This window comes from Lissotriton vulgaris, chromosome 6 (genome assembly GCF_964263255.1).
Source record: "Lissotriton vulgaris chromosome 6, aLisVul1.2, whole genome shotgun sequence".
Lineage (NCBI taxonomy): Eukaryota > Metazoa > Chordata > Amphibia > Caudata > Salamandridae > Lissotriton > Lissotriton vulgaris.
This window is the reverse complement of record NC_141694.1, coordinates 556,397,346-556,415,785: the sequence shown is the minus strand read 5'-3', so window position 1 is coordinate 556,415,785 and position 18,440 is coordinate 556,397,346. Positions and strand designations below refer to the sequence as shown.

At 44.0% G+C, this 18,440-nt stretch overlaps 1 protein-coding gene across 1 annotated transcript in view; it reads left to right on the top strand.

Moving 5' to 3' along the window:
* IBTK (inhibitor of Bruton tyrosine kinase) overlaps positions 1 to 18,440 on the top strand; it is a 732,550-nt gene that overhangs the window by 75,548 nt on the left and 638,562 nt on the right. The window contains exons 3-4 of the mRNA XM_086926550.1: positions 5,272 to 5,333; positions 10,000 to 10,697. Of these exons, the coding sequence (XP_086782676.1) occupies positions 10,374 to 10,697 (324 nt within the window). The 5' untranslated portion in view covers positions 5,272 to 5,333; positions 10,000 to 10,373. The remainder of the gene's footprint in view (positions 1 to 5,271; positions 5,334 to 9,999; positions 10,698 to 18,440) is intronic.

Sequence of the window (18,440 nt, the reverse complement as noted above, 5' to 3'; positions counted from 1 at the left end):
GAGAATGCTGGGGGTTGTGGTTCGCCTACTCCTCGCTCACCTCGCTGTGATGTTTGTGGGCTAAGGCGGCGGGAGGGACCAACACGGGCAGCGGCAGGACAGGGAAGTGAGCAGCAGCAGCTCCAGGCACCAAGGTGAGTGCCCCATGACACCAAAAGCCAATTCCCCCACGCACGTCCTCTTGTTTGCACTCTCTGCATTGGGTTCCAATCCGCAAGAGGATTTATTTTAAATCCATGGTCCTGGCCTTTAAGGCCCTTCATGGCATTTGGGCCGGGTACATCAGGAACAGAATCCAGTTTTACTGTCCTGGTCACACCTTGAGGTCCTCTTCACTTCAGCTGGCACGGTTCCCTAAATACCATTGAGCACGGATAGCGGGGCGTTCTTTTCAGAGCCACGCACCACTACTATGGAACAAGCTTCCGATGGAATTAAGATGGTCGCACAATCTCCTAGCTTTTAGAAAATCCCTGAAAACCTGGCTATTCCAGATGTAATTCCAACTGTTGCGTTCACTCTGCATGTAATATGTTTTTTCATGCCACAGCGCCGGGCCACTCATCTGAGTAGCTGAGCGCTTACAAATTCCCATTTAACATAACATAACAAGTAGGAAGGGTTGGCCAGACTATTATCTTCTCATGACCATCAAGCCTCAAAATAGTACAGACTTCTACAGAGGGATGACCCCATAACTAACCTCTAAACTTAGGAGAAATGGTCTGTATCTTGCCTCAAACTAGCTATTGAAATTCCTACCGAGTGTACCTGGGCTGTCATATGGAAATCCATAACCAAACTAAACATTTTACCCACCATTGTACAACTTAAATATTGGTTGAAACACAGATTCTTCTGGACCCCTAACAAACATTTTAAATCAAGTGCGATGGACTTGGATAAATGTTGTAGCTGTTCAGACGAAACTGGAGCTCTTGATCACATTATATTCAATTTTAAACATCTTCGCACCTTTTGGGAAGGAATCCAAGAGACCATAGATGCGATCTTTCAATGCAACATTAACCTAAACCCAGTAATCATTGCGCTGAGCCCTTGGATTATTACTCCTCCTCTTCTACTAAGGCACATTGCTCCTTTTACTAAACATAATACTTACTGTGGGTGCCAGGACGATACTCTGTGACCGTAAAAGCTACAAAGCCATATCTGACCACACTTGGTGGGCTTGAGTATGTTCCTCATAGGCTCAAACAATATCCCCTTCAACAAGGAACATAACCATAATGTCTCCAAACAATCTAGGTCACCCACATACACGCATCTGCAGAAATTAAAACGCCCGGATCCTCAACTATGCAGCACATACACAATGACACATCCCCTGTCCACCTGTTTCTCTCCAAAATTGATCACTTCTCAACCCCAGAGACTCACCTCGCTCACACCCCAATACCATGGACTATTCAGGCTTCCCTTGACTCATTTCTGTCCTCGCCACCACTATTGCCTCTTCTTCCTATTCAAGTCTTTTTGCTCTCTTCTTTCTCCTTCACAACAAAGATAATACCTATTAATGGGAAGCTTGTTGGCGCTAATCGCTTTCATAACAGCTCTTTTGGAAACAAAGCTCAAAACTCTGGTGAAGCTTTATAGCGTTGTGCACTTTTCAATGCTTCCTATCCAACACAATGTATAAAGTCACTGAAAGTATGTATTGGCTCATGCTGTACTTGTACTCTTGAAAATCCCTAAAAAATATTTGGAAATTAAAAACGTATTCATCATTTCCCATTAAGGATACATATAGGATGGCATTTCCCATACTATGGAGTAGCCTGTTGGACATATTGTGGGGAGACCTCAGCAGGTAGATTTGTCCCCTGCTGCTGCACTCTCCTGCTTCCCTTCTTCCTTTTCTTAACTCTTTTGGTGCACTCTTATAGCAAATTTACCTTTTCTGCATCTGGGTTGCAGTTTAAATGCACTACAGAGCTGTGCCATATAGGGAAAACCTATTTTTATACATTGATATATGCCCTAAAGTATGCATTGGACGCCCCTAGGACAAGGTGCTAAAATATAAAACTAGAGTACTCTATAAGTTGGGATTAGTGTGCTCTCACAGTGAAAACCAACCCAAAACTGGTTCACTGTGTAATCCTTGCTAGAGTTTATTTCCTGAAAGGGCCTAGATGTAAATAAAACCTTTATTTCCTGTCTCCTCTTTTGGTAAATGCTAAAAAAAAAGTTACTTGCTACCTACTACTCAGACTCTGGTTTAATGGTAAAATCAGATTTTTGATAATTTAAGTGTAAAATATATTTTGTAAAAATTTACTTTAGGCTGCCTTAGACTGAACCTTCTTAAAATCAGTGCTGCCGCTCATTACACTTCCAGAGCTGGATTTGACATCCTTGTCTGTGAGAGTTCATGTCTCTGAGGGCAAAAGTAAGCCTCTGAACCTAGGAAGAGCAAATGGATGTTCACTGGTGATAACCAAGCAGCGATTAGCTATGGAACTGTTGGCAGAACAGAGGGCTGCCTTATTCCTACCTCTTCTGAATTGGATATGCCAGGTAGGTCCTCTCACATTTTGTCCTTGGATCTTATCATACTCGCAGGCTACAGTAGCGGCAAGGGAGAGAACAAGTTTGGGCCCTGTTAGATGGAAGGAGAGCTCATGTAAATAAGGGAGTGGCTAAGGAACTGAAGACAGGGCTGGCTCATGGCTGGCTGGTTTCTGCCTCTTGAAACTAAGGCTCCTGGGTAATTTTAAAGTAAGTAAAATAGTAAATGCTGCCAAATGAGGTAGGGAGTCTGCAAGAAAATAGTTATGATTGGGTGGTAGAGTTCCTCCAATTGGTGCATAAAATACGCCTGGGACCTCAGTCGCCACCTCCTGAGAACATTCCTGGATGTAGGAAGAGTCTACTTGAAGAAGGGCTGCTCAAAGGAGAGGATTCCCACATGGTTTGAAAATGTATCACTCCTGCAGAGACTTGAACTGTTCTTCAAAGGAAAATGGTTGGCTTCCTGCTTGCCTGATTCAGGCACAAACTAAGTAGAAAGATTCCGGATTTCAAGCAGGAATAGCTGACCACATAGGACTGGATCCTGCAGGAGACATGGCTAAGGAGAGAGACCTGGTTCCTAGAAGCCTGAGCTAGTACTTAGAAGCCTGACCTGACAGGAGCTAGGGGCTGTCAGACTGACTAGGAGGAATGTTTTCAGCACTTGAGAAAAGTTGATACTTACTCATTTTGTTCTCACCTCCAGAGGACTTTGTTCTGAAGCTTACCCAGGCATTTTGAACTTAAAGCAGCCAGATAACCAGTATTTTCTGTTTCTAAGTTTTCTTTTGCTCTGAAAACCGTTTCAGGTTTAGTCTGAAGGCAAAACATTAACATGATGATCTGCTTCCTATATCATATGTCTGCTCCATTGCGGTTGATCTGAAATAATGGCTAGATCCTGGTAAACTGTGTTTATTACTTTTTTCATTATGTTTCTAAACTTGTTTGAAACTTTTATTGAGCTGTTTTCTTTATTTTAAAATTGTTCTTACTACTTGAACTACACAAACACTTCTATAGATATTGCCAGCTGCTTGTGCTATAGTTATCAGTGTTTGAGCAAAGGTTCTCTTGGAACTGTGTTTTGACCCAACCAAAGTCAATTTATTAGGTTGGTAGTGGTATGCCCTCTCCAAAATGTATAACTCCATCTCATCTAAAATACAATACACACAAATATTCATTGACTGTCTTTTGTCTTTCTTCTCCGGTCGAAGGCATTGTACAGCATTATTTCTGTGGCTTTTGATGATGCTCTTCATGTTGTTATTTATCTGGATCTTTTTCTTTGCCTTGTGATGGAACGAGTTGTGTGCTTGTTTACTTTCATTGTCATGTTTAGTTTAGCTGAACGACCAAGTCTTATTAGTTCCTCACAATCCGTTGATTGATGACGTATTACAGTGAACATGTCCTTTAGCTGGTTACCTGTTTGTTTGTGGAAGCGAGTCAAATATACGAGTGGCTTTTTTCACCTTTTTTAATCGGAGACACTCATTGGCCGTAAATGTTATTGTGGTTTGTTAATGGAATGTCCTATGTAGCTTATCCTTGAAACAGTCCAAATTGTCGAGTAAAGTAATGCCTCCCATGGAACAAACCATACTTCTCTGTCTCTTCTCTGATAGGAATTAATGAAGGTCTCCCTGGACTCTGGTATGAGAATTGCAGCTGACCAGCACACAAAGAGCAAGCCAACCTGTAAAAAGTACATTAGGATTCTATGGCTCTCCTAGAAAAGATTATGGACCTTCTAAAGGAATGCCTAATCGAAGTAGTCTCACACTAGGCAGGCCCAAAGCTCCAGCAATAACTGTGGGTGCCAGTATTGGTATTTCTGGGTTAGAAAGTTGCATTTTCGTTTGCAATGTGCAATCTGATCAGATGATGCAACATAGATGGAATTTGTTGCTTAGCCACTGATTTTCCTCATGAGTTTCCTAGACCTTCTGCAAAGCGTTCTTCATACTTTCCATATCATTTAACATGAAGCTGCTCCGTTCTGAAGTAATGAGAATAGCAGTGCCATTGGGAATGTACTGCCCACTCTTCCCCCTCTGAAATCTCTTTCCCCAGCCTGAGAAATAGAACAGGCTGATCATCAAACCCCCATCAGAAGGAGGGGGAGATTGTCACATTGCTGTTTGCTCCTATTTTTCTGTATGATGATAAACATGTTTTTGTGCACGACAGCTTTGCTAGCCGTGGGTCACTTGGCATACTCCTGGCTATCTAGCTTCTTTCATGTTTGTATTGTCTCTTAAAGGGGAGAAGATAATTTTGACATAGTTCTTATGATGTCTAGAAGTATCCTGCCACTGCCATATTAATCTGTACGTTTTTTTAAAGTGCAAGATACTTCACTATTATAATGATAGCTCGTTTCTTGTGGAGGCTTAAACTGTAACAGTATATTTACTGGTCATTGATCTGGAGTGGAGCTGTAGCAGTATCTTTGGTGTTCTTTGTATAAACCCAGATATTTTCATTTTAGGTGATGTTCTAGTTGTGTTTCAAGTTATGTCTTTTAGGTTTTACACTAGTAGTCTATGTAGTTCACTCTGTTAGCCCTAATATGCTATGAACTACAGCACTCTGCTCATTCACTTCACATTGTACTTGCAAAACTATTGCCCCCATAAGCTCTTGAAATTTACCTAGTTGTGTTAAAAACAGTGGTATGCTGCACACAATATGCTTTATTTAATGTAATTTTTTTCTCTCCCATAGTTACTCTCCTTACGAAGCACACAAGCCAACTTCCTTATGTTGTGGATCTTCATCTGACTCTGGTAAATGTTTGTCATTGTGTATAATTCTAAGGCACATCCTCAAACTCTTTGACTGCTGTGTGAATTTTTCTAGGTGTTTTAAATTCTGCCCCAAAAATGGTGATCTTGATCCCTCAAGAGGAAGGATGCTTGGAAGAGTTTCCCAAAATTAGTGTTCATGGAATTTTCATGGGGGTGTACACCATGCAAGCATGTTCACTGGCCCTGCTAGACGTGCTGTCTTCTTTGTATGAGGATTTTTTGTAAGCTTGTTGGATTACATTGTACCCCTGACACATTCTTTAATGATACTAAGGAGTTGCACACATTGTATAAATTAGTCTCACTGCAGGTAAAAGGCTGTGGATAATTAGTATTCAAGGATACCATTCACGCTCTCATGTTTAGGGACACAGATCAAAAGAATGCACTCCTCTCTGATGTGGATGACGGGAGCATCTCACAGCTTTGATATCTGAATCCAGTAATCAAAATGTGAATGCAGTTTCCTTATAAACTAAACTCATTATCGAATATTGAAAGGTCTCACCCCTGAAAAGTACAGGGATCAGTTTAGGTCCTGGAAGAAATCTGATGCCAACACGTGGCTGGAATGTGTGGATAGGTTTTGTCTATAGCTGGATGGATGGATGGGTGAAGGGCAGTAATGTGACAGATTTTAAGGGGGCGCTACAATTTGATTGCGTGGAAGCACGGGTCCAGTCTGTTTTGCAGATCTGCGCCAGCACCTAGTAGATAGTAAGATGACTGACGCCAGGAAGCTTGCTATGGAGGCGGACCGTTGGGTGAGTACCAGGGTCCACAAGAAAGCATTTGGGGGAGACTCAGCCAAAGGTGGGCAGGGTCCCCAGCGGAATAATGGGGGGACAAGGTTAAAACACAGGAGTTCTCAAAAGAGCCCCAAAATAACACCCAGGGTAAAGTTTCCCATCCCCCGAGATAAGAAGCAAGGGCCTTGACAGAAAAGCCTGCCGAGACTGGCCCCACAAGTGTTTTGCATGTGACCAGATGGAGCACATGAAGGGAGACCCTAGGTGCCCAAAGGGGACACAGCCATCCACTGGTGGGCAGTCCAAAGTGTTGGCTAGCGTAGCTCTTGGGGTGGAGGAGGAGTCCCAACAAGAGGGTGGCGACCCCACAGACATTACCCTCATCTCACTAGGTTAAAGTGAGGTGGTCCCAGGAGCCCAGGTGTCCCATAACACAAAGAAATACAGCACCTGGGTGACCATCAACGGGAAAAGGGTAGATGCTCTCAGAGATACTGGAGCCAATGGGACCTCAGTTCAGTGTCACCCGGTCCCTGAGACGCAGGCGGTCCCTGGGGCCTTCCACCAGGTGATCGCAGTCGATAATTCAGAGCGCCAGTGTCTAGTGGCGCAGGTTCCTTTCGAGTGGGGGGGGGGGGGGGGGGGGGGTCTTGCGTCCATTGTAAGCCCTTCCATGCCTGTCAATTGTCTGCTCGGTAATGACCTGGAGCAGTCCTTTTGAAAGGATGTTGAGCTCAGGTCCCACTTGGAGTTGTGCCCTTTGTCCTTCACTCTTTAACATCTCTGTAAAGCCAGTCGATGACCGTAACATAAAGTAGACTGGTCCATGTAGTATCTTCAGGTATTTTTATTCAAGTAGGATGTTGCAGGATGAGAGCCCCACCAGGTGCAGCCTCACTGCTGCTCAGCCCATCACCAACTGACACTCGCACACATCAACATTCTCTCACACAGAGTCATGGCAAACAGTCCTAAGCTCCAATGGCAGAAGAAAGATCTTCAACATGTTGGAGACAATGGATTCCTGGAAAAGTTGGCTCCCACGAGCTAAAGAAGAAGGCAGACCAACCAAAGAGCACCGTGCAAGGGCACAATAAGACGCAGGCCAAAGGGAAAAATGCAGGGCCTGATGAGAGAAAACTGACAAGAGAACCTTTGATTGCTGCTGCATGACGACGTTGCAATAAACTATATTGAAAATCACAAAAGCAGAACTGTGGTTGGCAGAGCACGTTGTATGCTGGGAGCTGCACATGAATTGCAGAGAACACATCAAAATCAAGATGGCGGTGTGCACGGGTGACGCCGCACCGGATGGCTCCCGGCTTCAAAACGTGCCAACAGCAGGAAACCTTGTGGACAATCAAACGTCACAGAGGAGTGAAAGGAGGCATCGCTGGACAGCTGAAGTAAGGTAAGGTAGCGCCTGCTCTGTGTACACAGCTTGTGGCAATTTTAAAATGACAGGCAGCGGTTGAACTGTCATGGTGAAACGATAATCACATTAGGCAGTGAAGTCTGAATTTTATAAACAAAGAACATACAGTTACCGATCAATGCACCGGCGACAGTCCCACCAAAATGAACAAAAGTATTAGCTGACAGTTTGCCAATTTCTCTATTTTGTCTGAGGTGCCGGTGAGTCACTGCGGGAAAGCAGAGCTGGCAGGACGGGAAAGGCACTCACAACCAGCAGTACGTCAGATTGTCAACAGGCAGTAAAGAGGAACAGTGAATTGCTAAGAGCATGCAGCTAGATTAAGAAGAGCAGGTCTTCTCCTCTATGGCTGCAGCAGAGCAAAGCAGGTTACAGGAAAACCTCACAGCGGGAAAGACATGGAGACTAGGTCTTATCAGACCACTGTGAAACTCCACACACTAGGACAGGAACTCGCATAATAGGGTTTTAGTCATACCAGGTAGAATCCTTGGAACTCAACTCTTCATGAAGGACATTTATTCTTGGGTCACAGCAGGGAGGATGTAGAAAGTCCAGCAAGAACTGGCGGGCAGCAGAACAAGTTGGATGAAAATGAAGCAGGGACTGGCACGCCTGAGTTGGGGCTGACTGGTCTTGTGGTCACTGGTGGTGCTGGGGTGGCCAGCGTTTTCAAGAACTTCCAGTAACTTAGCGCTTGTAAGTTGTAGTCCAACAGGTGGCACATGCAGGTTTTGTCTTCTCCAATCATCACCAAAATAAGTTGTAAATAAAGTAGATTGGTCCATGTAATAGCTTCAGGTATCTTTATTCAAGTAGGATGTTACAGGATGAGAGCCCCACTAGGAGCAGCCTCTCTGCTGCTCAGCCCATCACCAACTGGCACTCACACACATGAACATTCCATTCACCAACATTCTCTCACACAGACATCCAGGCTGAGCAGCAGTATAACAAGAACATTAGACTACAACATCCCCCAGGGCTCTGCCCTACGTCCATCACTCTTTAACGTCTATGTAAAGCCAGTGGATGACCTGGTGGAATCTGACATTTTACGCAGACGACATCCCGTTCACTGTCTCCTAGTCGGCCGGGAATGCAGATGGTGCTGTAAATTGTCAGAACTGTATGACCGCCGTTGGTGACTGGATGTAATCTAACTGCTTGAAGATAAATGCCAATAAAACAGAGATTCTCTTGTTTGGCAAACATTGGCATGAATCGGGAGAAACCGTTCCCAGGATGCTTGTTGGAGGACCTGGCCTGGCAGTTCAGGCTAGTCTGTTCCCATGGGGAGCAGACTGGTTTGCATATGGCTGGGTCCAAACTGGGGTGATGGATTAAACCGAGATCTGTGACATGGGTTGAGTGTTTGAAAAGTTTCAACACTCAGTCTAAGATTTTATTTTCCAATGTTGCTATGTGCACCCTAAGTGGCTAAGGGTATGCCCAGACGTGGGTCCCTTGTTTGCTGCGCCACTTTATTCAAGCTACCCTGATACTGGTCCCAGGAAGCTTGTTTCTGGTCCAGGAAGGGCATGACCTGGCAGTTCGGGCTGGACTGTTCCCATGGGGAGTAGAGCCAAGAATGATTTACATATGGCTGTGTCCAAACTGGGGTGACGTGGCAAGCAAAATAACAATGAATTAAAGCCAGATCTGTGACTAAGGGTGAGTCTTTGTGAAGTTTCATCACTCCGTCTGTCATTTTATTTTGTGAATGGGGAGATCACTGGTGGCCTACTGTTCTAGGCCCCCCTCCACCCCAAGTCCAAATCGGCTGTTAGGAATCATTGTTTCAGCGACAAGGTAATGCGGTATGCTGTCTGTTTGACACCCTTAAAAGCTTTACACTACCACTGGCTTTTTTCCATCCCCAAGTCCGGAGGATGGCTGTCCTGTCTTTAATTACCTCCTGCCTTGATTACGGTAACATATTGTAACTGGGAGCTTCCAGACTTATGAAAACTGGCTACAAATTGTTCAGAACGCAGTGGCAAAACTACTTTTTCACCTGCCAAAATTCCATCTTGACTGGGCACTTGTGTTTGAATATACTGATGATGATACAAATGAAACTGAACTATTACTGAGTGCAAATTATGTTGGAATTAGTTTGGAAATTGGTCACATGTTGACCCACGTGGGCTCTTGGAAGCAGTAGACCCAGTAATGATTGCACCTTGTGTTGGACTTTTAAGAAGTGTATTAAGGATATGAACATTGAGTGTGTGTACATGTGAGCGTTCACTGCTATTGTGAATAGTTTAGTGTATGAAGAGTCTGTCTCAAAGCTGGTTTCCTTCTTTCTAAGATGATTGTAGGTTTGTTGCGTGTGGACCATGATATCGACATAATTGATAAATGGCAAACTGGCTGTGTTGCAAACGTACATGCTTCAATTGTTTTTGCATTGCACTTTGCTTCTTAATATTTCTTTTTTTTTTCTTTACAGACATCCCAAGCAATCATGGAGGTTTAAAATTAGGGCGTTTTTGGGTAGGGGGTGGAGGAGGAGGTCTCCCCACCCCCATCACTTTTTTTCAGCTCCTATAAACAAAATATTTGATAAACGTGGACTGATAATAAATTATATTTTTCTAAACACTGAGCCATAAACCTTATAGATTTATATGTATATATTTATTGTTTGAAACACTACGTGCCAAATCCAATAATTGCAAGCTGATAAATGTTGCTGCTATGGGAGGCCTCAGTCATTAGCTGAGGTTCTTACGCAGTAGCCCTGTTAGCTGGGTAATCGTATCAGAGGATGCTTTGTCCCACTAGCCCTGTTCTTGAGTTGTACAGGGTGTGAACGCCTTGAGGATGGGTTCGATGGAACCAGAGTGCACTCCTAAGTGCCGTTCCCTTCAGCATGCTACAGACGTTATTTCTGTTGTGACCAGGGGAAGTGAAAGCCAGATAAAGGCCTTTCTGGCTACATTTTGCTGGAATGCTACCACACTGAAGGATAACTTTGGCCGAAATGTCTTCCATGTTGCTGCTTCCTGTGGTAAGAAAGTTGTACTGGACTGGCTATTGGAGAGGAGAGGAGCAGATCCTCACGTGAAGGACAAGGAATCCGGATGGACTCCCATGCACAGAAGTATCTTCTATGGACACATTGACTGCGCACTGTCTCTATTAAAGGTACTTTCGTTCGTGATTCATGTTTGTGTGTTAATAGATAAACAATTGACATGCTCCTTTCTAGCTTAAAAAGCATTGTAAATTACTTGTTGTTCAGTAACTCTTTCGAGCCCCAAACAACCTAATTTGTTTTTTCAAACTGAGAAGCTACCAGGCAAATTAATTTAAAATAATGAAATCGCATTGGTCTGACTATCATAGCCACATTGCTTATTGCATGTTAACTATTTAATTGTTACCTATTTGATCTAAGTTGTCGTGACATTTTTACATTTCTAAATCAACTAATTTGTTGGCATGCCGTATGACAAATGTATTCATTCAATAATAATTGTACTGATTCTTGGTCTTTTTCTGAGATATCAGGCTAGATCTAAAAATGTACAGCATGGGGTACAGTTCTATTCTCAAATACTTATTAATCATGTAATTTGCCATCTTTTTCCTTCCAACGGTAAGGGGTATAACTAAAAAAATGTTATTTCTTTCTTCATACCTATTATAGTATTGGTCCTGAACTCTTATAAACTTTTCTTTCCGAAAGTTTATTTGTCGTCAAGCAGTGGCCATCAATTTAGTAGTATGTTACGTAGGATTCTGCGATAAAATGCATGTCTGTTCCATGTCTGATAACAGTCTGCTTGACAGGAAAGGCAAACGTGGCTTCAGTTTTTTTTATCAGACTCCCCAAAGTAGTGCGTCAGAAAACTATGCAGTAAGGTCTGGACGGCTGCTGTATACATCTCTTGCAAGGTCACTCTTTGAAAGGCTGTGGTGTCTGTGGCTTTGCCGGTGATAGAACGGGTTGATCTACTTTCGGGAATAATATTCATTGTATTATGCACCTATCAGCAAAGGTTCTCGCATGGCACAGTTCATATGGCTATTGTTTGCAGTCTACTTCACTCGTTGCTGCACCTGAGAATCGCATGTATGGCTTTTTTTTTTAATAGATGTTTCTGTTGAGTAAGATAGTACCACCGTATCCTTTCAACTTTGACTTAATATATATAGCTTATATTGTAGCATGTGTGGTTGTAGATGCATCTGCTATGCATAGACCTGCCATCAAGTTTCGGGCTCAGAGATTTGTAACTTGTTTTTCTTCAAAGAAATCTTTCAAGTCACGAGCTCCTATGACTCCGCCTCTGGTAAGTAATGTGCATGGTCTTCGGCCCCATTATCAGATTGTTTTTCTATGCCATTGGGTTTGGATGCATCCATAAAAGCTTGTACTTGATGTACCCTTTTATGGCTTTTTGGGCTCAGAAAGGCAAGCATCGTCGCTGAAGATTCAGCAACTGAACATCAAGTGTTGACCCCAAAGACTCGTCAGTCTCTTTGCTCCTTCCACCTGCCTTGGTGAATGGTCCGGGAGGGATGATGGAGCAGACCCCATTTCGAAGGTGTCCTCATTGTAATGTCAAATGCGCCCACAACAATCCCCATCAGGTGTGCAATTTGTGTCTCTCCCCTGAACACAGAGAAGAGGACTGTGAAGTGTGTCAACAATTTAAGTCCCAAAAGACTTTACGATACAAGTGAGCTTGACGCATCACCCACAGCTTGGAGGCCACAGTAGAGCTAGAGATATCGGAGGGAGCGGGCCATTTGCATGGAGGAAGAAGATTATCGTGCTGAGACGGCAGATAGCCCCCACCACATCGCCATGAGAGACTCCAATGTCAACAATGGGGCCAGCGGAAATGAAGGTCTACCGTCTATCTCCTTCCAGAAGGAATTCATTGTCCAACCAGAGAAGACACCGGGGCTGAAGACAAAGACTACTCCAAGGGCTTTGAGCACTCATGCACCTAAACACAAGCACCGCTTAGAGAACTTGCCAGAGCCAAGCCCTTTAGCATTTTGGCCTAGCAACAACGTTTGCCACCCTTGTCTTTGTGCTCCACAACCAAGTGGAACTGGTTGACACTGAGGCAGGGTTTTGAAGTAGATAAAGGACAAGGGGCCCCTCCCATCTTGATAGGGCTTTGAGATGGTGAAGACTTTCGGTTGCCATGTTTCACCCACGCAGCTGCCGGCACCTGAAAACCTTGGCATCGAAGGAGCCTTCACTGGAAATAAAATCAAAATCCCCCGACCCCCCCCATCCCCCCATGCACACATAAAGAAGCCTCGGAGCCGAAGACAAAGTCGGCCCTGAAACACCATGTTAGTGTGGAAAAGGAGGAATGTCCTATTCTCGAGAAACTACAACACAACCTCAACAACGGTCAAAGGACAGTTGACCCAAAAACTGGAAAGCTCTTTGCTCCAAAAAAGAGAAGGCTGGAGTTTGAGGATCCTTTAATGTTGCCACCAGAGAAGGCAACAATGATTCACAATGGCACCAGCTCACAGCCGCCCACCATTAACAGTACCACACACCTCCCCTATACACTCGTTACTATCGTATTTTCCTATACACTTCATACTTTCCAGTGTAGGCAGTGTAGATCCCTATTCACCAACAAAAGATTTTGGGGTTCCATCAGGCTATCCACATAGCGGTGATAACCCCTAGGAAGATTATGATGTAGACCCACAGGACAAGACTGATTTAGAGCCGGTTCCCATTAAATCATCCCCACCAGATTTCACAACTAATTACAATACTAACATTTAAAAATATATATATTTTTGTAGAGTGCTCTGCTAACCGGGAGTGTCAAGTCACTGTAGTTCTAGGGGAAGAAGTAAAGTGTACTTCTACATTTCCTTCCATCCTACTCACACCAAATACCTGAGGTGTTTGTTAATGAACGTCATTATAAGTTCTACCCTTTGGGGTCTTTACCACGCCAAGGGTATTCACAAAGTGTTTGACGGTAATGGCCGCATACCTGAGAAGACCGAGTATTCATGCCTTCCCCTGCCTAGACGACTGACTGATAAAGAGTGCGAACGGGGACAAATGTGTCATAAATACACAAGCCACTATCTACCTGCTCCAAAATAAACATTTAAAACCCTTCCAGATACAACGCTATCTGGAAGTGATTCTCAGCAATGCCATGGCCAAGTCTTACCCCTATCCCCAGAGGGTTCTCATTCCCTGAGCCAATTGGCTTTTTTCAGCCACATTGTCGCCTGCCAGTCAGGATGGTAATGTGGTTCCTAGGCATGATGTCCTCTTCCTTAGCCATTGTACCCCAAGCAAGGCTACATGTGCACCCCTTGGAAGAGTGTCTTTCATCATAGTGGTCACAAGTGTAGGGAAATCTCGAACATCTAATATTGATTTAGGCACAGTACACCAGTCCCTTCAGTGGTAGAACAGCAACAATCTGCTGAAAGTGAGTGCTTTCATGGACCCAATGCCGCAAGTGACAATTACAACATTCACATCACTCACAGGTTGGGGGGCAAACCTGTTAGATATGACAGTTCAAAGACTGTAGATTGCTCACCACATGCCACGCCACATCAGTTTCTTGGAGTTAGTGGTGTCAGTAAGGCTGGCGCCCAGATCTTTCCTCGTGCACTATCACTACAAGGTAATCCTCGTAAGGATAGAGAGTATGACAGCATAGCATTAGATTCAGAAACAAGGAGGCACTCTATGCCAGCTAGCACAGGCTATATGTAAATGGGCAATACAACATCACATACACCTCCTGGCAGAATATCTCCCGGGGGTGGACAACAATTTTGCGGACCTCTTAAGCAGAATGCAGCACCAAGTCCACAAGTGGGAATTCCACCTGCAAGTCCTGTTGCTGTACTTCTGTGCAAGAGTCACACACAACATTGTTCTCTACGCTAGAGCAAAGAACGCAAAATGCCAAACTATTGCCTCCCTGTTTCACCCCCCACAGTTACAAGGCAATGCACTATGAATGGACTGGTCAGGGTTCTTTGCTTATGCTTTTCTGCCACTCCCACTACTTCTGCATGTGGTGAGGAATATCAAACAAACTTCTCTAATTAATTCTAATAGCTCACAATTGGGTAGGGCAGTGTAGTCCTTACGACTAATCTGACACTTTTACCTAAAGTGGTGTGGTCTCTGCGCCTTAATCAAACTATTGTAAATAATTTCTCAAGAGACTCACTCAAGCAAACTTTTGTGGAACATGGTGAGAACTCCAGAATACAGATTGAGTATCATAGTCAATTAGTGACATCACACGCTATCATTTCCCCCACAACAGCGATTGATCCTTACATTTTGTATGTAATGAACCCACAACCCTGACTGTGATCGAAGCTTACCTTTTGTATGTAACAACCCTTCAAGCAGGGTTTTACGTGGTTCAATTTTGGTTTAGTTTGATTCACCATTTGGTATCTTTTCTTCTCGTGGGTATCTAGATTCTGATTGTATTCAATGCCCTTGTGATAATGCATCACATCAAGGTATCTTGCCCGTAAGTATTACTCGAACTCTAGGAAAGGATATTTGATACTGATACTCTGCATCTTAAACCTCATATAGTGTTGCCCAGCTTTGTTTTTTATGCAGACCATTACATCCCAAGTTATCACCCTGACATTGTACATTTGTTACAAAGTGCCATTAGAATTAGGACACTTTTATAACTGTGTGTTGCATATTATGAAATGAATTGGGTGGAATTTGTTTTATAATATCTTATGTTTTTATGTATATCGTATTGTAATTATGATGGACTTTCTTGACTAGGGATTTTTTATGGCTTTATTTTCAATTGCATGAAGTGAAGAATTGATTGACCTATCTCCTGCAGGCCAATCTTGATAGGGTCTATTTGCCAACGGACACTAGAATATGTCCATAGGATAACACTTCTATGCTAAGCACCATGCCTTTAATGCAGATGTGTGAATCTCACGGTAAGCAAAGGGTTTAATATTGAAATCTGAAATATTAAAATCTTGTATACTCTTATTTATTTTGATAAAGTAGATTTCATCTTATTCTCAATTTAGTGGTAGCTGCGCTTAGCAGTTAGGTTTATCAGAGGTCAGTGTAAATACATTTGTTGTACATACTCATGGCAGAAAAACACACTCAAAGACCAACTCCAGGCCAGTGGTTATAAAAATATTACTTTAGCTACTTTTATTTTAGGAACCAAGTTGAACCCAGTTATAGGTAAGTAGACTTTTCAAAATGCAATAGTTTTCAAGTTCTTATTGGCCAACGGTTTGCATAGCATCAAACAATACTTTTCATGTGCATGACAGACTTTTCAATGTGGAAAAAGATACTTTGTATTCAGGATCAACAATACAGTGAGAGACCAATGTAATGTACAGGTAAGTAACAGCTTTGAGATTCAGTCTCCGGGGGTTTTGGTCAAAACTGGGCATGGGTCGACCAAGGTAGGTACTGCACCACGGGGCAGCCGGGTGCAGAGGTCACTGGGCCCAATGTTAACCTATGGAGGCTAGGGGCACCTCAAAGAGGCACCAGTTGCAGGTAAGTTCATGGAATTCAGGGACACCGGCACTGGGGGTTGAGGTCAGCACTGGAGGGGCCACCAAGTAGCTCAGAGATTGCTCTATCAGCGGCACAGGGGCGACTGGGTGCAGAGTGCAAAGGAGGTGTTGTGTGCCCTGTAGAAACCAATGGAGAACCTCGGTTAAAGGAAAAGGCTGCATGCTTATTCCAGAAGCCTTGCAAAAGGGGATGATGGACTGAGCGTTTGAGCAAATCAAACACTCGCCCCCAGTCAACTGATCTGGGTTTAATCCATCACCATTCTTTAGCTCAATCAGCCATCCCAGTTCAGACATGGCCATATGCAAATCAGTCTGACCCTGTGCCTCATGGGAACAGTCCAGCTCGAACTACCAAGCCATGTCTTCCCTGGACCGGAAACAAGCATCCTGGGACCGGTTTCGGATTCATAATCCTCATCAGCCAGGCTATCTTAAATCCAGTGGCCAAGTGAGCAAGGGACTCACGTCTGAGCATATCCTGCCAACTAATGGCGAATAAAGCGATACAAAAGGGGATGATGGACGGAGCGTTTGAGCAAATCAAACACTCACCCCCAGTCAACTGATCTGGGTGTAATCCATCACCATTCTGTAGCTCACTCAGCCACCCCAGTTCAGACATGGCCATATGCAAATCAGTCTGACCCTGTGCCTCATGGGAACAGTCGAGCCCGAACTACCAAGCCATGTCTTCCCTGGACCGGAAACAAGCATCCTGGGACCGGTTTCGGATTCATAATCCTCATCAGCTAGGCTATCTTGAATCCAGTGGTCAAGTGAGCAAGGCACTCCCGTCTGAGCATACCCTGCCAACTAAGGGCGAACAAAGCGATACAAAAGGGAATGATGGACGGACGTTTCCCATGAGGCACAGGGTCAGACTGATTTGCATATGGCCATGTCTGAACTGGGGTGGCTGAGTGGTTCCTCATAACCATAAGAAAACTGCAGTTCCGATGAGTCATTGAGAACTTGGTTAAAGCAAACAGACAACATTTCTAATGGTTCATTAACATCCAATCCGAATTCAGCCTGAGCGATATAGTCCTCTGTTCGTGTCAGTAGTGCCTCTTTCTTCGCTGCTCGCAGCCAAGATAAGTCACTACTTTCCTTCTTGCTGGGTTTATTGTTATTATGGTTAATTATTATTGTTAATTACTATTAAGTGCTATTTTGTTATGCATGCAGCGCTGTTGACGCCTCTCTTGTTTTTCACAGTGGAAACGATTTGCGCCTCTACGTGGCTGAGTGAGGTGTTGGCAAGTGTGGACAAGTCCTCTGTGCACACAAGGGTGCTGCGGTGACGCAGCTGCCCTCTGGTTCCGTGCCATGTGATTCCAACAACCTGTCAAACGGGTCTGGGATTGCGAACCTCTGAAAGCCTGCCTGTCCTTGCCTGAAGAGAGACGCCCTCGTATGAGGGTCTGTACAGGGGAGGAAAGCATCTGGCTGCATATTTTATCAGGTTGACGCCCTGGGACTTCCAGGGGCGGTATCAAGTGTTTGATGAGACATGCCCCCGGGGTCTATATTCTGTCTGTTGCTGGCAATATGAGCCACAGGGAACACGCTCCCAGGCAAGCTCCCTCCCTAGTTTATAAAAACCATTGCACCGAGAGGCTCGCATTCTGCCAATTGTGAGTCGTTGATCGCGCCTACTTTGCTGGGTTCCCCAGCCCCAAATCTTCAGTCCCACACTGCCATTCCATTGCCCTTTATATATGGCACCCTAATCTGCTCTCTAGTTTTGCGAATTCCCTCTGATCAATGGTTATGGAGATCGAATTTTAGGAGAGATGAGACTCTCTGGCTTAAATCCAGTGGGATGAGAAGTTCTACAAGACTGTGGACACCTCTATTTATAGTGTAGTGTAGTTCCTATATTCCCAATAGGCTCTGCGCATTGGAATAACATAAACGATAGTTTAGACGTAGGACTGAGGTCGACTAGGTCTCTATTGAATATGTTAGACTTAATTGTGTGTGCCAGCTAGCTCAGAGGTCACTAGAAACTTTCTCGAGTAAACAAGAAGGTGTTTAGCTTTCCTGAATAGACAAGAAGGGATTAGCTTCTGACAACCGCATAATTATGACAACTTTGCTCCCTCCAGAATAAGGAGTATATCTCCAGCGTCGCGGAAACAATAGATAGCTGTTTTACTCAGTCAATCGTGCATGCTTCGTTTCACCAGAAATGCAGAGAAATAGAGAGACAGGTTCAATAAAAGGGTTATTTATTGAGCAGTCTTCTTTCTCATGCAAGAGAAATGAATTGTCACAATGGCAATACTTGTCATAAAGTAAAGTGCGTACAGT